The sequence below is a fragment of the Amyelois transitella genome, chromosome 19 (assembly GCF_032362555.1).
Source record: "Amyelois transitella isolate CPQ chromosome 19, ilAmyTran1.1, whole genome shotgun sequence".
Classification (NCBI taxonomy): Eukaryota; Metazoa; Arthropoda; class Insecta; order Lepidoptera; family Pyralidae; genus Amyelois; species Amyelois transitella.
In genome coordinates, this window is record NC_083522.1 from 7,297,478 (window position 1) to 7,323,873 (window position 26,396).

A 26,396-nucleotide genomic window follows, 5' to 3' on the forward strand; every position below is an offset into this window, starting at 1 on the left:
GTATAAGTTACGGAATTCATTTGGACGCACGTCTAAACAAAGAAAAATGTCATACATTTGTCCATGTTTATAAGATCTCGTTTTAGCTTAACTCTAGTAAACTTTCAGCTCATATCAAGACGCAACTTAACGGCCTTTAGTCTAGTCGACTTTCTCATGTAAGGAGTTTGAATAATAGTAGTCATAATATGATGTTCTTCAAATAAAACACGAATTAAATGGAGCGTATTTATTTTAAACTTACAATCTAAATCGACATAAAATAATTTTCGTACATATCGTAATATTATGTTGTTTAACAAAATTTAACAGTTATGGTGGCTAAACTTTCACCATACGTAAGATATAATCACAATTTTTAGGTAAATAAAATATAACACAAATACTTTATCGCGAGCGTATTTGTAACTCAAAATAAATTTCTCATTATGCAACACTACTGTGCAAAATAAAAGAATATATGACAGGAACGTAATTATAAAACATATCTAACCATGTACTTAATGAGGAGATTTTTAAAACTTACCATACACTTAAGACGATAAATTACGCCTCGGCTTCAAGTGGGTGTGAGGTGAATCAGCCATGAGATTGTCAGTTTTAAACCTAATTCGACAATTGTACCAACCTAAAAACATTTCACACAAAAGCCTCACACCCTGTGGCCGCGGGCTTATAATATAACAGAAGTGACACATCTACATACAATAACTTCTACCATTTATTACAAATTACTTTAGATATCTATAACAATTTTACTCAGATATATTTATATGTTCACCCAACTCTTTATGCTTAAAATAATATGTATAAAATCGCGCAATTCACACACGCAATATGAGAAATAACAGCACAATGACGATTTAAGTTAATGGTCATTTTTATCACAAGAAAACAAAAGTGTGTTTACAAAAACCTCGCGTTATATGAGATCCTGGTATATCATTTAGTACAGTCAATAGCATATCAACTTACCCAAATTCACTGCAAATTCGCTTCTATTACCGCGTCATTCCGTGCAACTTGATATGTTGTTGACTGTACAGGGATATAGAACCTAATCAAGATTTTTAACAATAAGAAAGATATAAGATATCTTTCGATAGAAGGCGTGGCGTTTAATCGAGTTCGATAATGTCATCAATATCGTCGATGTTGAAGTCCTTCAACGTCATAAGTTCTGAAAGAAAACGTAAAAAATAGATTAAATTCAATTATAAAAAGTAGGGTAATAGTATAAAGGGTAGATTGAGAATCGCGCTGTAAATTCAAATGTTTTGAATTTTCCTGTACCTACATCACGTTTTCATCCCTACAGGGCAGAACCAATGAGACTCTTAGGACACGTTTTGCTGTTAAGGAATATGTACCAACTAAAAAACACTCACGGTCAGACTTCTTCTTCTTGCCCGGAGCAGGTTCCACCGGGGCGGCGCGCTTCTTAGGAGCCGCTTGGCTAGAACAGCTGAAAATGCATTAGCAATCAATCAATGTATTTCACAAAACAGCTTACATAGTGAATGACTGTCGAATAACTGTTACTGACAAGCCACCACATAAAACTACTGAAATTTGGTATATATGTAGATCATGAGGAACTAACAATACAATATCGAATTTCCAGAAATTTGTATTATCATCAAATTTGTCCATCGTTAGAAACAAAAATATTATTGTTTTGTTTATAATAATAATGTATGTGGATATAAGTACCTCGCTTTGGAGACCGCCGGCTGCGTTTTACTAGTACTAGGCTGTGCTTTACTGACAGTAGATTGCCTGGTCGGTTGGTTTGTCTTACTCGTTCCCATCGACGTCTGCTTGGCTGTTGGCGATATTTTATATGAGATTTGCGGCGTTTTGTTCGCTATCTGCGATTTAGTCGCTATAGGTGTCGACTTAGCCGACGTAAATTGCGATTTAGTCGCTGTAAGTTGTGGTTTAGTCGCTGTAGGCGCCGGCTTTATCGGTGTTGGTTGCGATTTAGTCGCTGTAGGTGCCGGCTTAGTCGGTGTTGGTTGCGATTTAGTCGCTTTAGATATCGATTTAGTGGCTGTATGTTGCGTTTTATGTGACGTTACAACCACTTCGTCATCAATGTAAGTCAAATCGACGGCATCAAAAAGCTTATTAGGCTGATTCATAGGTTTGGGCGGAGCGGCGTTCGCAACACCTGGCGTTTTGTTCGTTAACGATGACGTCTTAGCCGAGGAGGGTGTTTTAGTTTTAGAGGCGGAATTGGAAACAGGTTTCTTAGAGTCTTCTCGTTTATTAGTCGTGTTGGACGGAGTTTCCACTTCGTACGACTGCGCTTGGATGTGGACGACGTCTTTTAGTATCGAAAGAGGGTCGTCATTGACATCAGATTGCGAGGAATCACTATCGCTACTGGAGACATCTCGTTGTCGTTTGGCAGGTTTATCTGGCATCGTTTGTCGTTCAACAGCTGACTTCGCCGGTGTTGATCCTCCTTGCTTTAATATTATACCCGAATCTATGGACAGGCTTGGCACGGTCGTCTTCACTTCTTTCTGAGCCGTCGAAGTAGATTTCACTGGATTAGACATTACGTTAGAGGTGACATTTGTCGAGTTGTATTTCTCTCCACTAACTTTGCGTAATATGAACGTTTTGCGGGATTTCACCACTTTTATTGGCCGGGCCATACTTTCATTTTCGTTGACAATTCTACCTTTATCTATGGCCAGGCATGGAGTTGGGGTGGATGTAGATTTTCCTTTTTTCTGGGCCGCCCTTTGACTAGGTTTGTTTGCATCTTGTGCATATTGGGATGCAACATTCATTGATAAGTTATTTGTAATATGAGTGACTTGATTTTCAGGGATTGTTTTGTTTGGCAATGTCGTCACAGAGTTGGCGGTGTGTAATGTAAACGTTCCGTCGGAATTAGAACGGACTCTATGGTTGAGTGGTACTTGCTCGGGCTGGAGAGGCACCAACGGCGGGTACATTTGGCCGACTTGATTTTTGGGGATGACTATATACCGTACGGACGAGTCGTTCGAATCTTTAAAAGATTCCGTGGGCTGCTGCGGTTTTTTGGCGGTCAAGACGAATTTGGATGGATCGACTTTTGAGAATCTCAGTTGGACCGGTTGTCCGGCTATCGTGGGTTTGGGCGCCACTGGTTGAAACATAGGTGCATGGGAGCTGGATGCTATGCTAACAGGCTGCGGGTTTATTGGGACAATTGGGGTATCTTCATCGTCGCTGTCAAGACAGATGGTTGTATCGGTGGGTTTAGGAGCTCTAGTGGTAGCGGGCACCAGCATTGGCGTTTGCGTCATGGGTTGTGTGTCGTTGGCCGTCACTCTGAAGTGCACGGTGTTGGCTGGCTGCGTGGTGGAAGGGGTTTCGAGTATTTGCGAGCTGTTGGAGGAGCGCACCATTCTCACTAAGAGAGGTTGGCTGTTGCGAGAAGTGGGCGCGGGCGGATTGGGTTTGGCAACTAGTTTGCTCAGTGGCACCATAGACGGAGGCGTTATCTGTTGGAGAAAAAGGTTTTTAAAACATTTTTAAAATTAAAACAAAGAGCATCATACAGATATGAGATACCATGTACATACATATACATATATCACCGCATATACATATATGTGGCGATACTCTGCGTCTGTAGTAGTGTCAGAGACCTGTTTTCTATGAGCGTGACGTACCTGTGTGACGGGAACTGGCTGCGGCGCGTCATCGGACACGATGTGGATGTCGTCATCGGGCAGGATGCACTCCTCGGCCTCTCGCCGCACGGTCTGGGGTTCCCCCGGGAGCGCCACAGAGACAGTCGTTTTAAACCTGCAAGTTCGAAATAAACGCGATCCGATTGAGATTTGTTTTACCAAACAACACTTTTGGTGTGCACGATCGACACAAAATCGGTATGGTAAGGGAAAAACATCGTGAGAACATCTGCATATTCCGGCTAATGGATGTGTAACCATGATCCAGTATGGGTGAGGTTTCCTTGCAAAGATTGCAGAGGTGGCTGTGTCAAAATCTGACTTACCCAATATAGGGTCATGGTCAAAGGCGCACCTCGGGCTTGTCTATAGAGATGATGATGTAACCGGGACTAACGCTAGGAGAAAGAAGATGATTGAAAAAGGCAATGGTTTTTTTTATAGAATATGTAATGGAGACGGTCTCAAGTTCACACGTTGGACGCAAACAAATGAAAAACACCACTGTTTATATTATATTATAACTAAAGTTCGCCTGTGGAGGCGAACTTTAGTTATAATATAAAAGCACTTACAGTCCAACCGGAACAACTCCCTGCGCAGGCGCCGGTTGCGCGGCGGGTGTGGTGACTTCACGCTGCGCGCTTTGTGGCGTTATTTGCGACTGAAACGACGGTTTCTGCGCAGGTGCAGCCTCGAGCGGCGGTTGTTCCGATATTATGGGCGTGTCCGAGTCGTCTGAGTCGGACAATAATACCTGTAACGTATTTTAAAATTCAAATTAGTAACAAAACTTCTGTAAGTAAAAAGGTAGTATAATTTATGAGTATCTTCTCCCTCCTGCCGTAAATCCCAGCATATCCTAACCTCTTAAGAGAAAAGTTTTGAGTGCGCCTTGTGACCATGATCCTATTAGGTTGGAATAGTCAGGTTTTTACAAGAAGCGACTAAAATTTGATTTGAAAGCTGGCGACCCTAAAATGGGAACCTAACTCATATTGGATCAAAATTTATATTAGTTACAACAAAAACTATATGATAACCAAAAATAGTTTAATTTTTCTTTTATTCTGATAGTATAAAAAATATTTAGATAATACGCTATTACATACCTTTCTTGGACGTCCGCGCCCTCTTTTCCGTTTAACTTTCGCGTTCTCCTCTTCTTTATCATTCGGCATTTTCGTTTCCTTTACAGATTTATCTACTTTGTCGTTTCCCAATGACTTAGACTTATCGCTGTCGCCCATGTTTTCTAATAAGTCTAAGAGCAAAGTAGATTGCGTGTCGGTGGCGGTGTCCACTTTGTGATTCGTGTTGTGCAATTTCTTGAGAATCGGTTTGCCAAGTACCTATTAAACGAAATTTTTTTTAGGGGCAAGTAATTATTTTGTATGCAAATTTCTTATTTTTATAATTGCAACAGGGGACCAGGTTTATTGATATTTAATTAATAAAAAAGAGGATTAAGAGTGAAAAGGGAAAAGTACAAAAGTGCTACATACCTGCACAGCTATATCATATATCGGGCCGCTAGTAATAGGCTTTCCCGTAGTCTCCAGCTCCTTCACGGCCTTGTATGTACTATATCTAGCGGCCAGCATCGCCGCGTCTTCATCCAACATCGGATTCCCCGCCAAATACGTATGCGCCACGATCTTTATGAAGTTACTGTTCTTCAGTAGCGTCGGATGCACAGAAACCTCCCCCTCAGGCTCCAATTCTACAGCCGTTTTGCTCAGAATCCTTTCTTCGTCGTCGCTCAAAAGTATACTAGTGTCCATCACGTCTTCCAAAATTTCCAATTCGCTATCAGCCTCTTTCTGTTTGCTCTTACGCGGTCCAGGTTTTTTGGTGTTATCTAGTTTCCTTTCAGTTTTGGGATTATCCGGTTTGGTAACTTCTGTTACTTTAACGGCTTGTGCTTTGTCGTTTGCTCGTGCATCTTCGGCCTTAGCTTCGGGGGCTGAATCTGTACCGCTGTTGTAATCGTCGTCATCATCTACATCTATAACTCCGTCTCCGATCGCTGTGTCTAGCAACTTCTCAGCTGCCAAAGCGGCTTTCCTTTTGGTTCTTCCGTCATAATCGTCAGGCAGTAGTAAACGATCGAACAGTGGTACGTTAGCTGTCGAAGTTGACGGTATTTCTTCGTAGACGTATCCTTTCCTGCATTTTGGCCCTGGTTTGTTCTTGGGGCGGCTTGGCCGTGGCGGTATTTTGACTAGAGGCGGCATTGGTGTTTCGACTGGAGTGTCTATGGTAGGAATTCGTTCGCCATCAGGCATTGTCTGGTTGAGAGATTCGCCGATGATGCCGTTGACAAGCGGCATGGACATGTTTTTCTAAAATTGTAAAGAACCATTTAAAATGAAATAGCTGTTTTGGAATATAACGCGCCTGTATTGCAGCGTCTGGTGAAATGTTTTCATATCAACTACAAATACTATAACATACAGTAGAAGTGCAAATGAATCATCGCTACAAACCAATCAATCAAAAGTATAGAGATTACTACAATATTTAGCTGGTATTATATAAACTTTATAAAATAAATTAAAAGGGTTTATAATATATAACTAAACTCACCTGTCTTTGCATAAGCACCTTCGCAATGCTAGCAGTGAGCTCATCACACCGCCCAATATCTTGCCCGGTCATCACAATACGACGCACATTCATCACTAGTTGAGGTAAGGCGGATTGCGCGTCCTTAGCCGAGAAGTTATGTCTGACAAGCAATTCCGTTATCTTTTTAACCATAAACTGCTCCGTATTAGGATCTAGAGTGTTTATCCGGTCCGTATCCGGATCCGGAAGTATAGATTCTCCCTCCGGTTCCACGTTCGCTGTTTTCCGGCCCCGTTTAGCTCTAGGCTCTTTTGGTTTGAAGTCAGGGGAATCGTCGTCTCCCGGATCGGCCTTGACGGCGGTGGAAGATGCCGCTTTGTTGTATGTCCGCTTGACTGCTGATATCTTCTTGACTTTTTCATTGTTTTCTAGTTCTGTAAAAAGTTGTGGACTATTAAATAACAGTTTTTAACATAAGCAGGGTCATCCACTCGCTGTCCCGTTTCATGTCATAATAAAAAGCGGAACAGCGGAAGTTTTTGTCAATAATGTCACGCGTGCCATCAACATCAATACAGATAGAACGCGTTGTCGAGACATTTCTGAGCTCAATCTACTGCAGAGAAAATTCTGTAGGAGACTGTGAACTGACTATCTTCAAAGCAGTGGTGACACTATGTCAACGAAACCTACTAGTACATGCAGGAATTGTTATTACACTGACTGCCGTTCTTCACAGTGGAAGCAACACTATTTAATCCTTAAAAAAATGACTTGATCTCTGTGACAACAGTATGAAATGGAACGAAAAGGCAGATCATAAAAGTAGGCATTTGAAATCAGAACAGAGTGTATTATAATAGCAGCTAGAGTACTGGTAGAGTACTGACGGCCGCTCTCGTGCTCCTGCTGGAACTGCGACCAGGCGGCCTGGCGCTCGTGCTCGGGCAGCGCGGGCTCGGAGCCGCGCAGCAGGCTGTCGTGCTCGTGCACGGCGTGCAGCGCGCGCAGCCGCGCCACGCGCAGCAGCGCCACGTCGCGCACGCCGCACGCCACGCCGCCCGCCACGCCCGCGCCCGACTCGTCGAAGCTGGAAGTGGCACGGACAACCAGGGTTCACACAGACGACTAGCTCAAATCGTTTCGGATTTGGGCAAGGCGTTTAGGGTGTACAGATATGTTGATAATGAAAACCATAACCAAATATAATTTATATTTCGCATAATTTATTAAACATTGTTCTATTTCTACATGTAAATCGACCACAAGTCATTGTCACTAATGCTAACTCAAATATATTGAAGACCTATGTGGCGTCGTACTAGGTTCACTTCTTGGACCCTTGAAAACAGTAAAGGTCTTCTTTACATATTCTTCAACTTTGTGGTTTACGAATCATACCAAATTTTGTTTCCAATTCCACTCATGGTATAGTAAAAAAACTTAAAGAAGATTGGTTTAAATGAAATCCCTGTTAAAACTGCTCACCGATATAGTTCTGTAAGCTCCTGCATGTTGTAATGCCTGTCGATCTGCTGTTCGTCGACGACTCGGCACGCCACGGCTTGCTTCGTTACCGAACGCTCGTATATCTTCTGTTCCATTGTGCCCTGAAGAAATAATTATAATGTACTCTATGTTCCAAAAAAAAGCATTTCATCTTAAAAGATATACGCACAGGTAGGTCATGAGTTCTATCAATAAAGGGTATTGTAAATGCAAGGATAAGCTTAAAATAAACATTATGGATTCGATGGGCACCAACACATTAAGAATGCAACAAAAAATAAAAAGTAATTTCTAGTACAACTGGTTAAGCAAGCTAGATTGAAGCTAGCTAATATTAGCTTAGAAAATTCTCGCATTTTAAATATAAACTACTTATATATTTTTTGATTCTTTTTAAATTGTATGTTTAAGAGAATAGCTTACCAGAGCCACCAGTCTATAAATGTAGCAATCCTTCTTCTGTCCGAAGCGGTATACCCTGAAGATGCTCTGGATGTCGTGGGCGGGGTTCCACGACGTGTCAAGAATGATGACGCGGTTGGCAGCAGTCATGTTCAGCCCGAGGGAGCCGGCACGGGTTGAGATCAGGAATAATCTGAGAAAGGACATAGTATATTGAGTTATATGGTGACAATGATTTCGTTCGAAACCAGGGAGCTTTTGGATTATATGACAAAACTAAGGATGAACATATTCACATGAGACAATTTTTCTTTAAAAAAAAGTAGTCTTAGTCTTGAAACGTTATGCATTTAAAGATTCTAAGGTATTTAGAAGACTAAATAGTAGACTATAGAAAGTACTATGACAAGATGGCGATGATCAACTTTAACCGGCACTGAGTATTCAAGCCGAAGTACTTCTGTCCTAGAGACTTGTCAGTCAGTATCTTTATAACATGAGAAACAGTTCCACCCTCACTTGGTCTTGTGGTTGTGCTCGGCATTGAACTCGCGACACCACTTCTGCCTGACCTCAGGCGGCACTGAGCCGTCGAGCCTGTAGTACTCCTGTCCCAGAGACCACTTGTTGATCTTGCGAAGGAAGAACTCTAGCGCGTCCATCGTGAACAGGGACGTTGAGAATATTAATCTGGAAAGAACAATTAACGATTATAGCTCCTAATGATCTCTTCGAAGTTTTTACATGGAACCCATAGGGTAAGAAGATGACTCCTTATTATTTCCAAAGCGCACTCAGCGAGAACTATCCCTCCACCGCTCACGGCTCTACCCAACTTCCATAATCATTGCCGAATCATAGGAGGAGTGCTCTCGCGTTTGCTCTCTAACAGCGCGCTGTTTCTTGACTGCCGCATATATTTTTCAAGAGAATTTCTCCAATATTTAGCAAATTTCAAGAAAGTTATAACACTATCAATGCGGCAATACCGCCAACTGGCTGAAACTGAATGACCGGACCGAAAATCGGCTGGTCAAAGTTTTGATGTAAGATACCGTCTATAATTGAGTTTTTTTGTTCTTTCTTTAACAAGCCATATTGGATAGGGTTTTTGTTACACATTGTAGAGACAGACATACACTTTGTCCCCCAGCTTGATGCACTCGTCCAGTATCCGGAACACCACGACGAACTTGTTTGAGGACTCGAGGCTGTCCAACATGGCGCCGCCTTCTAAGAACTGCAGCCACCAGATATCGGTGTCGTTAGGCTTTATATCTTCCGTGGCAGCGTCCTCTTCGGCTAGGTCGTCTTCTATCTTTTCAGCTGAAATTTAATTGTGTATTGTATTTTTAATAGTCTAGTCTAGTTTTTTACTATAGCGAGATTATAGTACGTACAAAACATGGAAAACTCACACCCTTTCGGCCGGCATCTAATACGTGCTTGACACAGCAGCAAAAAAATATTGTTTAATTCCATAATACTGCTTTTTTTCTTTATGCCTTAGTCTGTGTGCCTTTTGACCATGAGACCTGGATGTGACCTGGATTGGATGAGTCAGGTTTTTGCACGAAGCGACTTCCATCTGACCTCTACAACCTTTGCAGGGAACCTAACCCGTATGGTTAATTCCATGGTTATTTCCAAAATATAGGAAACGAATTTATTTCTGAAAAAAGATGGTGTGTCATATGGGACTACACCATTTCTTGTTGTGAAGGCGATTAAGAACGTGTTTACTAATGGCAAGTTTGTGTCGGACAGGCTAAAACTTTGTCAAACCTTTTCAAAAACGAAATAAAACAATAATTGCCAAGTGATCGTGACAAGTAGAAGGATGTAGTCTTTGCCTACCCCTCCGGGAAAAAGGCGTGATTTTATGTATATATGTGTGTACTGCCAACACACAGCGCGCCTCAAACAACATCAGAGTATACAATTGGAAAAACACTTTAAGATAACTCACCCTTAACTTTATTTACATTCACATCTCTAGCCTTTGTCTGAAAATGGTGCAAAACTTGAGGGTGTGACCACACCTTTTGCAATATGTGGAAGTCTTTCAGAACTCCATTCTTCGCTTTACTTGCGTAATGCGTCAGGTAATACTTGTACATGTCCCACTGACACTTCGTCAGCGATATAAATACTGTGTATTCATGTTTTTTTGGTAGATACGGGTACAGTACGGAAGCTTCTTGTCTTTGGAGGCAACCTTCAAGAACTTTGTGCAATATGTGTGTGCGCGCCTTCATTAGCTTTATGTCCTCTTCGCTTGAATCGCGATGCTGGCCGTTCATAATTGGATTTTCGAATCTGGAATAAAAAAAAAATGCAAACATTATATTCATTACATACAATTATACCTGTTCAAAATTCCTAATGTTATGAATGTGCAATTCATTCTCACTCTTACAGATAAAAAATACACTGGAAAAACGGTAAGAGGTAGGTATGACTTGTGGTTCCCGGCGGCATTAGAACATAGGTCCACTCCATCTCTCTCCCATGCATGTCGTAAAGGCGTCTAAGGGATTATAAATTTGGAATTCTTCTTTTAGACGTGAACTCTCAGTCTTTCAAGACAGCTGGCTGTGTCGACCCCGCAAGGGATATAGACGTGATTATGAATGAATAAAGAGGTAGGCAGGGACAACATCTTCTTATTTTACCACATTCATCAATCTTCTGTGGGTATAAAGTATGCCAAGGCAACATACAACTGACCACGCCGCTTTCCCGGAAGAGTAGTCAACGGCATTCATCTACATTAATACAAAAGCTATTTCCACAATGAACACCTGTTGGAGTACTCCGCGTAGGTGCCCAGCAGGTCGGGCTTGACAAAGTTGACCATGCAGTAGTACTCCCGCAGGTTGTTCTGCATCGGGGTGCCCGTCAGCACGACCCGCCGCCTGGTCGCCACGCGGCTCATGGCCACCGCCAGCACCGAGCAGTCGTTCTTCAGGAGGTGACCTGGTGAAAAATTATAAAAAAACTAATAATATGATGAGAAAATTCATAAGGCACAAATTAAAGACTTGAGTCTTGTTGAATAGTCCACATCGCTGAAGGTGTTTCTTAATTACTATATACATATATTTTAAATATTCTTATTTTAATAGCCAATAAAGCAAAAATTATTAATAACTAGTTGTGCTCGCGACTGCGTCCGCGTGGAATAGTTATTTTGGGCTTCATTGAAGCCCTCAAGGATGAATAATTTTCGCCTTTATTTTCAAATATTCCATTCCTTTGCTCCTTATAGTTTCAGCGTGATGTGATACAGCCTAAAGCCTTCCTCGATATATGGTCTATTCAACGCAAAAATATTTTTCAATTCGAATCAGTAGTTCTTGAGATTAGCGCGTTCAAACAAAAAAAAAACTCTTCAGCTTTATAATATTAGTATAGATTAATATTACTCCAGGAACGCCGTCGCATTCTCTAAATACGTAACATACTTCCAGTAAGTATGTATGTTACCAAATCCTAGAAATGTATTGCCTAACGAGGTAGTATCTCTAGTGACTCTAATATAATTTACCTTCATCCCTACCAATGATTTTCACGATAATCAGCCGCATCTAAAGTAGACAGACTGCGGAGCAACTCTTAACATACTTTCAGTTAGTATGAAAGTCATGACTAGGACTGTATTGCCTCATGAGGGACTCTCATATTACCAACCTTCATCACAGACAATGATATCAGGTCCTGGGTCCAGCAAGGCCGTTCCGATCTTCACGATGGTTAGCCGCACGTCTAAAGTAGACAGACTGCGGAGCAACTCTTAACATACTTTCAGTTAGTATTAAAGTCATGACTAGGACTGTATTGCCTAATGAGAGCCTCTCATTTTACCAACCTTCATCACAGACAATGATATCAGGTCCTGGGTCCAGCAAGGCCGTTCTGATCTTCTTGACGATGGTCGGTCGCACGTCGTCTAAGTAGGGGTCTAAAGTGGTCAGACTGCGGAACAACTCGTAGCCAATTATAAAGATGCCGCCGCCGCTGTACCAGTCTTCGAGTTGGTACGCGCGCTCGTATGTCTTCTTCAGTTTTGACAGTTCAAACACCTGGAATTTCTGGGATTAAGTACTAGGTTTTGATTAAGGTGCCGTAGCCGCGGTTATTGGCTTTGGAACTGAAATTGAAACTCTTTGGAAACAGGGCGTAGATTTAAATGATTATATTAAGTATATATGTACTTAAACAGTTCTGTTTTCCTATAAAGCTAATAAAAAAAATTGGGGGCGTTCAAATCATTGCCATAACAAATAATTTAGAATATAATGATCTTAGAATACTGAACATAAGGAAAGGTTAATTTTTAATTTACCTGAAGCTTCCTTTTCAGTTTCTTTAGCTTGAAACAATAAAGATTTTTGGCTTGAAAAATTATAATATAAAAAAAAATTGTTATTGAGGAGTAGGTTAGACTAACTTCGTGAAAATCTTTGGTAAATCCACAGTTAGACCATAGCATAAGTAATGGCATGCCATTTTTCAAATTTCTAAATGTTGAGCTCTGTTAGAATATATAAGTAACCTCTTGTTAAAACTTTAATAAGCCCAGGGCTCCGCCCGCGTTAAAATTCCGTTCCCGTGAGAATTTAAGAAAATCCCGTCTTAGTGCACGTCCATACTACATAAGAAACCTCAACAAAACCCTATTTGAAATCTCTAGTAACTCAGTGTCCTCTTTAATATAAATTCATATACTTTACAAATTTAAATATAATTGTTTGTACCTTGATTTGGTCCGTAACCGGTCCGATCCACTTGTGAATCTCATCCACCCAGTTGAGGACGGTGGACAGCGGGCAGCACACGAGGACTCGCTGCATTCCCACGCCGGGGTGGGTAAGAACCTGGTCATAAAGTATTGAATTATCACTACATAGTGTAAAAATCATAGATCATTTTACCATACAGCTGATTCTGTCTACCATGTAAGGAATAAGAACCTTATTATATGTATGTATAAATCACGCCTTTTTCCCGGAGGGGAAGGCAGAGACCACATTTTTCTACTTGCCACGATCCCTGCACACTTCTTTCGCTTCATCCTCATTCATAACTCTCTTAATGCAAGCTCGTCGGACCGACGAGCTTCATTAAGAGAGCTCAAAAGTAACCGAGGTCAAAAGTACCCGAAACCGACGACGTCGGTTTCGGGTACTTTTGACCATACCTTTTGCTAGAACGTCTCAGAACAACAACAATTCAAATCACACTGCCAACTTTTACATTTTTAATAAGTAGGTACAGTACTACCACTTTAATAAGTTACACCGATGTACCTGCGCAGAAATCAATTTTTGTCATGGCGCGAAAATATCTGCGCCAATCATAGTGCGCCATTTGAACGCGGGATCCAAACCTTTCGCTATTGGCTGATTGCGTACGCGCCATGTCTGGAGTTCGCAGGAGCGCCACGCCGTCGCGGCGTCGCGGTAGTCGGTAATGAGCGAGATACACGACTCCTGTTGTTTTAGGGATTTAAAATCCTATGTAGTAGCAATAAGTTCGTTATTTCACTAATGTTTTCATTCAGCCAGATTCGGCGGTCGGTTGTACTATACTGCGCCGTCGAACAATGCCGATGTAACTTATAAAAGTGGTAGACCTGTATCTAAACAGCATGGTCGTTGGAGAGTAATGTTTATATGAGTAGTTACCGTATGCAGCAATGCTAACACTTGCAGAGTCTTGCCGAGTCCCATGCAGTGCGCCAGAATGCAGCCCCCGCCCGGGTGGCCGGCCGCCAGCTGAGAGAGACTCTCGAAACACGCGTCCCACATGAATTTCACGCCTTCATACTGTTGACAAACATTTAATTGTTTAAACTTTATTGTACAAAATACAAATGTACAGCACAACTGGCGGACTTAACGCTAGAAGCATATCTACCAGTCATCCATTGAGTCTGACAGAGAACTTTATGTGGAGTTAAACTAAATGAACATATATTTATACTTACGCAAAACTAAAAAATAAAATAATTATAATAAACATACACAAAAACTATAATAAATAAATAATGTACATAAATAAATAGGTGCAGCGATTACCGAAATGGGTGAAAAAGGCTTATAGGTATAATTTATACCTATTAATTGAATAAAACTAAACGCCAAAAAATGTCACGGAGATGAAAAAACCACATTGGATATACAGTTTCTCGGGGAAACCGCACGAGAAACCACCTTATTTGTAGAAACCTTCATACTTCGTAGTTGTCATATACCAGACAATACAATATAAAAAAGCGTGGTATGGTCGAAAGCTTGCAAGTCTTTGGCCTACCGCCCCCGCCGCTCTCAGATAGAATTGGCTGTATGAAGACATTCCCATTGGTCAAGGTCAGAGAAGAAATGTGAACTGCTAAATTCAAAATTCTCTCCCACGTCTCTGTTCCTAGATACTTACAACTTAGGGAGTTTCAAGAAGTGTAAATAAGCGTATTAGTGTGCATGTCCTCAGATCTTGATTACCATTAGAACAGATTGAGATCAAACGTTGTCAAAATTAAAAAAAAAAACAAAACAAAAAAGAATCAATTACCTGGTGAGCCTTCATGATCTTGGTGAAGAAGGGATGGACAGCGACCACTGGTACCTGCTGCTCGAAGTCGTACTCCAAGCACAGTTCGTCGTTGATAACGAGCACGTTTACGCCTTCCTCGCAGCCTAGCTGTTCCCGCTGGAAGAATATAGCATAGAATTAATAATGCCGTGTGGTTCCCGACACTTTAGAATAGGACAACTCCACATTTTATCCACGGATGTCGTAAAAGACAGAGACATAATTCGAAAACAATAGAGGTCAATGTCCTGAGAAGGTAATATGGTGGATTTATAGAAAGGACAGTATATTAGTAAAGTCAAAAGCCGCATTGAAAGATATATCATTGTTTGTGATGTGTTACAGTTCACTTAATAATATTATCATAAATAATTGTATCAGATAATATAACTTCTTACCAGTTTCACCTGCTTCATGGTCAGCCTCCGTTTCCTCTCGAACTCCTCCATGTTCGCCATCACGGTACTCCTCGCAAGAGATTTCTTGTCAATCACCTGAAATTACAGCCGTAAAAAAGGAATTTAATTTTTGTACAATTCTTAAAGTAATTTAATTGTGACTGAGTGAACTTTTTCGAAATAACTTCTTTCTAACATAGCATATTATGTTAAATCATTACTATTACTTTCCCAGAGGGGTAGGCAGAGACCACATCTCTCCACTTGTCACAATCTCTGCAATTTATATACTAGCGGCCGGCTACTGCTTAGCCCATGCCACATACATCTATACTAATATTAATTAGAAAGATAATGAGACCTAACGAGATTTTTGAAACTATCAATAGTCCGTGCTTTCCTGATATGGACAAGGAGAGCATTCCATAGATCCATCCGTATTCCATCTATAGATTCCATCCTTATCTACATACATACATACATGGTCACGTCTATATACCTTGCGGGGTAGACAGAGCCACATTTCGAGTACTCTTGACCTGACCTTAATCCCGGCCTCTGGTCTCTGGAAGAGGAGAGATGAGCCCGGGATGCGCCACTTGACCATTATGCTGGATTGAGTAAATCAGGTTTTCAATCATTTTGTTTTATTAATAATTTGGATATATGAGTAAGTGTTTTAAATGTATTTCTGATATATGATTTCCATATTAAACGTTACGTATATAAATACCTTTCTGATGTTCCGGCGACCCTTGAAGAACGCTTGGTTGTATCGCTTCGTGTGGTGAGTGCTGTCCGCCGCATCGCCAAGTAGCTCTTTCGTCAACACCCTGTATAAATAACCATCAATGTATATGAAACAACAAGAAAGCGCCGCATCTCCGATCGCATAAAACGAAAAATCCTATCTCCCGTTACCGCGGCAATTTCATAAATCTTCTCTTAGTGAATGCCTACATCAAACCAACTATCGGCTTGCCAAATTTCAGCTTGATCGGTAGTTGTTTTTGTAGGGTAGAGTTGCTAGAGCAGTCAGCTTTGCGGTCAAAAGGCAGAATCAAACTATATACTACCTGTCACGGTAAATGTTGTTTTGCCATATAAATATTTTTTATGTAATTTCTAGTTAAAAATAAATATTAAGGGTGGACAAACCTTATCACAAAGGGGTATGAAAAACGGATGTTGGCCGATTCTCAGACCTACTTAATATGCTCACAAAATTTCATAAGAATCGGTCAAGCCGTTTCGGAGAAATACGGGAACGAACATTGTCACACGAGATTTTATATGTTTTGGGAAATACACTCTTGCAGGACTATGTTAGTCAATTTGCTTTGTGTATATTTAGTTTTTTAAAGTCAGTCACCTAGACAAGGCTCAGCTGTTTTTTTGTTCTTCCAAAAATTTCTTGTTTTAATTATCTGTGTCCACGCCGTGGCTGCGACAGCTTCGCCCACTACCTCAGTCCATTTAAATGTTATCGCTTTAGCTACAAGATTACCCACAAATTTTGGAACACAATGAAATGCTTATCCAAATGGAACATGACTATATTCACTTCAATCTGCCCATTATCCAAGTATAATATGCCAATTCAGAAGTGTGATTCTTTTTTTTTAAAGTTGCCTGGGCGTGTATACGTACCTCAGTTGTTTCTGCCTCTCTAAGAACTTCTTGTTGGATCGGCGCCCGCGCCGGCGCTGTGGCAACCTCGGTTCGGTGTTCTCGGCACGACGCTCTATGTATTCGCTCACGATCTTAGTGCGTTTCGCTTCGTCCGCGCTATAAATTTTTTATCAGAGAATTATCAAAAGTAAAGAAAGAATATGTGTCTTTGTTTGTTTCAATACCAATATCAAAGGCTTCAAGTCACATGACAGAAGAGAGGAGCCGGGGGTATGCCTTTGACCATGAATCCTAGATTAGATGAGTCAGGTTTTTACACGAAGCGACTGCCATCTGCTTCCGCAACCTTTGCAGGTAAACCTCACCTGTATTGGATCATGGTTACACATCCAGTTGCCTAAATGTACAGGTTTCCCCACGATGTTTTCCCTCATCGTAAGAGCGTTGGTTAGTATTTAAACTAATGTACATAACTTGACTAAATAATTAATACAAATGATGATACCTAATTTTAAATTAAATCAACTAAATCAGAAAATGTTAGCATATTTACATAGGTATTATTAAAATGAGTATCACAGTTTTGATGTAGTGTCACATCTAAATAATAGAAGGCTCACATAGTGGTCTCCTGTTTTTTCTCCAATCTCTTAAGGAGTTTCTCTTTAGTAGTCACCCACTGCTTCTCTTCCTCCGATGATGAATCATCTTCGTTCTTGATGCGGTAGTGGATTTCCTTTTTACTCGAGTTCCTCTGTTACAAAATCAATCAATCAATCGCCTAACTCATAAAGTCAATCAATCACAACAGTAACAAAAACATTCACGTCAGTGACAATAACAATAAATCATACGTAACAAAAACAAACAGGTCAGTAACAAAATCAATCAGCTTCTTTCTCCTGGCTTTAGTCCCGGTTGCATCCTCACCTCTCTGGAGAGAAGCCCGGGTATGCCTTTGACCATATTAATAAAATCAATCACATCAGTAACACAATCAATTACAACGGTAATAACAATCAGTCAAATGGTTGCAAGGGTTTAATCATGAAAGTGTTACAGGTGGAAAGACAAACAGATTTTCACATTTACAATGAAACTGTAGATATCACATAGTACACTTTATAAAGTAGACAATCTTTCAACTTACAGTTTTGCCCCTTCCAGAGGTTTTTTTCATGGACACTTTAGGCGCGTTGTCGTCAAGTTTGATAGGCGCGTGGAGCAAAGTCAGCTCCTTATTCATCACCTTATCAGCCGTCAACATCAAATCCGCCTGCACCCCAGGCTTCTGCTGTAACTTATCATCAGGTTTAGTGTTTGAATTCGGTCCAGGCTTACGCTTAGAAGCCCCACTAGATACATTCTTCTTTGTCGCTTCATCAACAGGCTCTTCCTTAATTTTCTTTCTTCCTTCAGCATTCTCTGTATCGGTGTCACTTTTGTCGTCCATTAGTGAACTTTTGGCCATGTTGTTTTCTGATGCAGGTTTTACCGTCTAGATAGAAATAAAGGAATACATAATACCATTGGAAAAAGCTATGTCTAAAGTATATACTCTTAATAATTTATTCATTCATATAGTCACTTTCGTCTTTATCGCTTTCGGGGTAGACAGAGCCAACAATCTTGAAGAGACTGATTGGCCACATTCAGCTGTTTGGCTTTGTGATAAAATTGAGATTCAAATAGTGACAGGTTGCAAGCCTATATACTCTTAATTTTGAGGGCTTTTTAAGAACTAACATATTTCTAAGGCAATGCATAAGTAATGCATGTGGGGGAAGCGGTACAAATCTAACCTCGGTCATGAACCAAGGATTCATGAGTTATGTACATTAGTTTGAGTGCTAACCGATGCTCTTACAGTGAGGGAAAACATCGCGAGAAAACCTGCACATTCAGGTAACTGATGTGTAACTGTGACAGGATCCATGGTAAACGGCAAACCCTGGGCTCTAGAGTGGTGAGAATGTCACCGGGACTAACGCCAGAAGGAAGAAGATATTTTTAGGTATAAGATAAGTTTTGCCAAATTATATATGCCAACTGGCCAGATAAATTAGTTTATATGAAACTACTCATCAAAACACATTCAGAGAATACTTACAGACGCAAGGGTCTCGTCTTCACGGTCACTGCCTTCATCTTCTGATGGTGTTAGTTCTCGATAGTGGTCAGACCCAGGGCTCTCTGGCCGGGTGTCATCCAAATCATTTCCGGCAACAGTGGAGCCCTCTATCTGCTCAGTCTTATCTTTCGCTATACTTCGGCTTTTTATCTCTTTTATAGATGTCCTATTCAGTGATTGCAAATTGATTAACCTAAAAAAAAATGTGTATTAAAAAAAAAGATAAACAGTTGGTCGGTGGTTGGTTATAAAAATGAAACGAATCTTACTTATCGACTTCTTCATCCTCTTTGTTTCGAACTGTGATATCTTGATACTGAAAATACATTTCAACAAACGCCTCTGGTAGTTTGTCTAATATAATTTGACAATTCTCATACAATTTTTTATCATTCACATCAATTGGATAACACTGCCATCCATGACGATCAACAGTTTGTATTGGTTCAGTAATTTTATTATTTTCATTAGATGTCCTTTCTTGTGATTCTGGAATAACTTTATCAGGAACAATTGAGTCTGGGACAACTTCTTCAGATACAACTTTGTTTGGACTAGCTTTGACATTTCTTTTTGAAGACCTCTTTCGACTTTCTCTCTCAAATATTGGTAATGTGGGCTCACATTCTAAATATTCTACAGGTTGATCTGGATTCATAAATTGTTCTTTACCAGTAGGATCGCAATCTTCAGAAACACTTTTATTACCTCTATCAATTTTAGGCAAGATTTTATCATAAACATTCTTTAAATATTTCTGATATGTAGTTATTGTACTTTGATCCACAGCGCTGAAGCCAGTGAATATTTCATCTGGAATAGAATCTTTTGCATTCTCAGCATTATCACCTACGCAGTTAACTTGTTCAGTTGAATCTACATTATTGCACTGAATATCAGATTCATCATATTTCTTTTTATATTTTTTACTATTATCTATTATTTCTTCAACTTTACCTTTTTTTCTATCACTCTTAGATTTCGTTTCTCTGATGTCATTTTCAGAATCTGATGACTGTACCTTTTTTTCTTCTTGCCTTATCTTTTCTCTCATCCTGCGTGTCAGAACTGCAACTTCATTATTGACATTTTTATTTCTGGAGGCATTAACATCTTTATTATTTTTTGTTTCAACAACATTATTTGCTTCTTTGTTTTTAGAACTATTATTAAACTCTTTATTATTGGCCTTTGCTTCAACCTTTTTCGTTCTTCTTTTCCTTCTATCAATTTTTCTTTTAGAAGTAACATCTTTATTACCTTCGTCTGAGCTGCTCTGCATGAGTGTCTCTTTTGCCTCAGTTATTTGCAATGGTTCGTATGTATGAGGGACTAATAAGCTCATACCAGCATCATTTTCATCATCAGAATCTGGATCAAACTGGCGTCGAACCCTTAAAGCGCTTTGACTGAATATTTCTTCACTACGATCAGCATTTTGTATAGCTTGCATCATTTTATTTGAAGAAACAAAATCTTCAAAAGCATCACCATCATAACTTGCACTCCTTTGGATGGAATTTATTACAGAATTTGAATTATCTGGTTCAGTTTTCGTAGTTACAGCTTCCAACGTCATTGTCAACTCATTATAATGTACAGGTTCTATCTTAACATTGACTGGGTCATTCATATTTTCCACTAATTCTTCTTCTAATGGTTCACTTTTAATATTTACCATGAAAGGTATGTCTGGTGGTGCATTAACAGGCGGTTCAACAGGTTCATCATTAACACTCTCACCTTTAGTATTAGACATGCTTGATACAAGACAAGATTTCAATTCTTTCATTTGAACTTGTTTTACCCAGCTATTATCCTGAAGGATATTGTCGTTTGCTTCTTCTTCTAGATTGTATTCCGGTTCAAATTCGTCTTCATAACAGTTGGTATCGTCATCGAAATATTGGTACTGGTCACCTTCAACTGTACATGTATTTTCAATGTTAAGGAAGGCTTCTTCTGACAAAGTATTTACTGAATTAATAGTCATATCTTCTGTGACATTTAAACCATACATGTTTAATTTTATTACATCAAGACATATTGTTTTCAATGTCTTTACTTTATGCACAGATCTAAGAGTATCATCATCACCACATTTAACAACCAGAGAATCATATATTAAATGTAAGATGTTTTTGTATGTAATTTTTTTCAAAGATTGTGGATTAAAGGTGGATAGCAGTATGTTAGCATATGCGCATTTGTTAATGCAGGCTTTTGGAGAGAAGGTATTACTAAAAGTGTTTAGTTCCTGGGGATCCCCACTATATTCTTTTCTTATAAGAAGTTCATTCTGAAATGATTTTTCTATAACAGCCTGCATATATTGTACACAAAGAGTAAATAATTTTTTGAGATGTTGACCTTTTTTTATTTTATTACTACACTGGTTTTTATTATTACTTATCTTTGGTACAATTTGATTAATTTCATCTATCTTTTCTTCAACTGATATGAAGCAAGTTGAATTATTTTGATTTTTATTCTTTCTTAATAAATCCATAACTTTTTTGTAGCAAATAGTCTTAAGTGGCAAAGCATTTGTTACATTGACAATTTCAGAATGCATAGCATGTTTTGTGTCTTTATTCAATGTTTGTAAACATATTTCAAATAAAGTCAGTGGCTGTTTTTTTACATTGCATTTCCTTAAAGATGTGTGCCTTTGTATAGTTGAAGTACAAAGTGAAAATAAGGACTTTGGAGATGACAAACTTGCTAGGGAATCACACTTGGCTTCACAAATTGTTTTATTTATGTCAGATACACTTTCTGAACTTGAATTATTTACAAAATGTTCACTGCCTGTAGGAATCTCAGGGCTTCCTACAAAATAATTACATGCATACCTCTTTTTGACAGTCATCCAATTAGTTGATATAAAGGGAGCACACACAAACAATGCTTGCTGTCTTTTATAATCCCTAAAAAAATTATAAACAATGCTTTCTATTATATTACTATCAGGTGGTTTTTTATTTCGGCTGTCCTGGGCTAAAAAAGACTGATTTGGGGTCACTTTTTTTAAAATCACAGAATCATTAATCCACACTGTATGCCTCCCTTTTATATTGAGTTTTTTGTCTTCACTAGGCTTCTTTGTAATTTTGATAGAGAGTTCTTTATTCAAAAATACAGTTTTGGGGTTCAATTTAGACTTTTCACTTTTGTTTTTTGCCTTTGAGACTCCTGCTATAGGTTTCACCTCAACAATTTCGCAATCACTGTCATTATCATCAGTTTTTTGTTTAGATGTTGAAGCCAATGTTTTAACACTATCTCTACAAGTGTTTAAATCATTATTAATTAGGAACTCATTATATTGTTTAGCTAAATCTTCTTCCATTTGCACCAAATTATGTTTAGCTAATTTAAAGAGCAAGAATGACTTCCGTACACAGTAGTCCATTTTGAAAGTATCTGTCACATGATCTGTATGAATCTTTTTTTTCATGAAGTCTTCAGATTTTTCTGTCATCAAAACTCCTAACTCGGAAGTAGTCTTAACAATACTGTTGAGAAATTCACATGCTTTTTCTGATTGCTCTTTTGTAAGAGCAACATTTTCTTTCATGGGAATGTCATAAGGTGGTGATGTTTGCACACCCTGTGCATTCTTTTTGGTTGTTAATGTTTGAGTGGATTTCTCTACTAGTTTCTTGGTTGAATCAAGAGTTGGAATATCAAGTGGTGCTATTGATGTACTAGATGCAGCTGAAGATACTTTCTTTATTTTCAAATCAGTACCTTGTATTTTCTGTGCAATAAAATTCTCGAATTCATTTGTGTTACCCCAGGTCACCTTGTCAGTATTGTCATCTACTTGGGGATTTTTTATAACAGATGACTCCAGGCAAACCTCAATGTCATCGGAATTATTTATTGACACAGGAGGAACAGTAGTAACATCTAATACACATCCTGTTGCAGATATTTCAGTTTTCTTACCTTTTTTTCTTGGTGAATCAAGCTTCTTAGACAAGCGTTTTCTTTTCTGTTTTTTTATTCCTTGAAGCTCAAGGTCTTCTATATCCATATCAGAGCTTATTGAACTATTTGAAGATTCAACCTTACCTTGTTTCTTTCCAGGAATATATTCATCATCGGAATAATATCTTGCACCTCTTTTACCTCTTTTTGGCTCATCATCTGAGAGTTCAATATTGGCAAATGGATCTTCATCAGAATCTTCTTGGTAATGAAAGTTTTGTTTAATTTTTCTTCTTTTTGGCCTTTTACTTGTGTCTTCTACTAACAATGATTCTTCAGCTTCACCTTCATTCAAAGTAGTATCTTTTATTTTGTCAACATTTTCGTTAGTTATATTGTCAAGATTATACTCAAAGTCAGGTAACTTTGGTGTTTTAGAATTCCTTTTAGTAATCTTTTCTTCTTGACCAACTTCTTCCACTCCTTCAAACTCTATTTCTATAGTGCTAGTTATGACATCCTCTTTTGAACTTGTAGGGATATCATCACTGTCATGCAAAATAAGGCCCTTTTTAATAATACTTAATGATATATCATCTACATCATCACAATTACCTATTTCATTTACCATAGAAGATTCTTTAGGATTTTGAAGAAAGGGACCACTTTTGTCAACTGTGCTTGATGGTTCTTCAACTTTGGATTCATCATTACGAATTTGAGAATCAATATTGTTTTTGAGTTCTGATATTTCAGTTTCAACTTGAGACTGTGCTTGTTTTTTAGGCCTTCCCCTTCTTTTGCCTGATGGTGTATTATTTTTTTTTACATAACTTTCTGTTAATGTTGTATTAAAACCCCTACGTGCCCTACTTTTTGGCAACCCTATGCTTTCATTATGTAGGGATTCATTAACATTATGAGTTATGTTTAATTCTTCGTTTTTTATTTGTGATATGGGTAAATCATCACTCATATCAATGTTTTCAATAAACTCAACATTATCATCACTGCTGTTAATATTACTATTTTTAAGACTGGCATCAGTGTCATAATTTTGTTCAGTTTTCTTTTTCCTACCTCTTCGTTTATTATTCTGTCCAATATCTTGACAATTCTCAATATCTGTGTCTAACTGTTCATTGGTCTTACTTATGACACCGCCATTATCCTCAAGGCTAGTATCAATTTTTGATTCTTGAACTATTTTTTTTTTCCGACCTCTCCTTTTAGGAATTTGTGGCATGTATTGGTTTTCCATTTCTAAGTTTTCTTGAATTGTTTCATTCTTTGAAGTATGCGGATTATCTTCATGAATTAATTGCATCTGTTCTTCAATGGAAATGTCATTGTTGCCATTCTTTCTCCTCCCTCGTCTTTTGGGTGGTAACTGTTCAATTTCCTGCGCAGATACATTGACTAACGCAGTTTCTTGAACAGTTTTCTTTTTTTTCCTTCCTCTTCTTTTTGGTTGTTTTTCTTCCGTATGCACTTCAATGTTTTCAGATATATTTAAGTGAGATGTCTCCAACAACTCCTCATGTTCAATAGTCTCTTCAACAAACCCGGTTGTAATTTCGGAATGCTGCACGTTCTCAGACGAAATATTGGGACTGTTGTTTACAGTTTGAAGAACATTCAATGTAACATTTTCGTCAGTCAGAAAATCATTAGCATCATCAGCTGCGGTGGAAGCTGACGTACCGTTGGATGGTAAGATATCTGAGAGCGTTATTAATTCTTCTTCTTCATACATGGACTCTGCTTGAAACTTTTCAAATACATCTTCAGTAATACACAGGTTGTTCGCATCGATATCACTGTGTTCCGACATAGTAAAAATGTAGTCTTATATCATTCGTGGACAGAATTTTACACATTATTCATTCAACCACATATTATGTTGAAATTAGTTGTAATTCGAATGGTATTTTCAGTAAATTAACAACATATTCATATCTTTTTGTTGTTAAAAACGAAGCTGCTCTGCCATAGAGGAAAAAATAATAAATAATTACAGACCATACCAGACAGGAGTCAGTATTGCCATAAAAAAATATGTTAACTTAACAATCATTTTAGTCGATTCCGTCAATCTCACAGTTACCTGCTGCTCTGCTAACTACTGCTGAAAATATTAAGTGAAACCGTGTTCTATAACATATTTCAATCATTACAATATTTGCAGAAGTACCACTTTTACTAGAAATAAGTAGTGAACTTTAACTTTAATCATAAAATTCATAAATTTAAAAATATTAATTGAAGATAAAATCATGCCTTTATACCGGAAGGGTAGGTCTGTAGAGACTACATTTTTCCACTTGTGACGCATTCATGCATATATATTTCGCTTCATCCACATTCATATTTCTCTTTGTGTTTTTTATAATTTTTTTACCTCTAAAGCTAATATAGCTTTGACACATCTATGCTAATATTACAAAACTGAAGAGTTTGTATGTTTGTTTGAACGCGCTAATCTCAGGAACTACTGGTTCGAATTGAAAAATTCTTTTTGCGTTGAATAGACCATTTATCGAGGAAGGTTTTAGGCTATATAACATTACGCTGCACCTATTAGGAGCGAAGAAATAATGGAAAATGTGAAAAAAAAACGGGGGAAATTATTCATCCTTGAGGGCTTTAAGGATGCCCAATACAACTATTCCACGCTGACAAAGTCGCGGGCGCAGCTAGTTTTATCATAAAAGAAATATTTCACTTGTGTCATATGCGCAAATCTACTACCTACATAATTTTATTGAATAACTAATATTATAAAGCTGAAGAGTTTGTTTGTTTGTTTTAACGCACTAATCTCAGGAACGACTGGTTCGAATTGAAAAATTCTTTTTGCGTTGAATAGACTATTTATCGAGGAAGGTTTTAGGCTATATAACATCACGCTGCACCTATTAGGAGCGAAGAAATAATGGAAAATGTGAAAAAATGGGGGAAATTATTCATCCTTGAGGGCTTTAAGGATGCTCAATATAACTATTCCACGCGGGCAAAGTCGCGGGCACAGCTAGTTTTATCATAAAAGAAATATTTCATTTGTATCATATGCGCAAATCTACTACCTGTATAATTTTATTGAATAAAGTCTTATTTACTGAGAAATGGTTACTTATTCTACAGTAAATACATAGAAGTTGTTTATAAGCCAAGTAAATCCCTAGTTCATAAGCCTATCCCATATTCGTCTCTACGACATCCATGTGTAAGAGAGTTGGAGTGATCCTATTCTTTTTTCTGTTGTTACCGGAAACCACACAGCACAATAGTAATATGTTTGAATAATTGAATCATCAAATGGAACCGATAACCGAACGGATGGTTTAGGCGTCCGTGTGTACTGTGAGCAGGAGGCGCAGGAGCCTATAAAGAGAGTAGGAATCATAAGATTGTAGTTGGAGTGATGAATCAGCTCGACCGGCACTAAAGGTCCAAACCTGGGGAACCGCGGCTCCAACGATATTGGGTCGGAGGTTGTATTTATGCTTAAATCCGTGATAT

The 26,396-nt window shown here is 38.7% G+C and overlaps 1 protein-coding gene across 1 annotated transcript; it reads right to left on the reverse strand.

The window, feature by feature from the left end:
• Positions 1-214: 214 nt before the first annotated feature.
• LOC106132696 (uncharacterized) lies at positions 215-24,888 on the reverse strand. Its single transcript, XM_013332193.2, has 26 exons — positions 19,208-24,888; positions 18,918-19,131; positions 17,958-18,305; positions 17,428-17,561; positions 16,826-16,963; positions 15,909-16,008; positions 15,176-15,271; positions 14,757-14,894; positions 13,871-14,011; positions 12,941-13,060; positions 12,052-12,265; positions 10,985-11,159; positions 10,150-10,499; positions 9,320-9,506; positions 8,700-8,870; positions 8,202-8,373; positions 7,758-7,879; positions 7,160-7,359; positions 6,288-6,703; positions 5,204-6,043; positions 4,811-5,050; positions 4,274-4,455; positions 3,678-3,813; positions 1,714-3,506; positions 1,389-1,465; positions 215-1,180 (listed from the first exon to the last, which is right to left on the reverse strand). Exons 1-26 carry the CDS (start codon positions 24,706-24,708, stop codon positions 1,119-1,121), a joined length of 12,267 nt encoding a protein of 4,088 aa, XP_013187647.2. The 5' UTR covers positions 24,709-24,888; the 3' UTR covers positions 215-1,118.
• Positions 24,889-26,396: the final 1,508 nt, after the last annotated feature.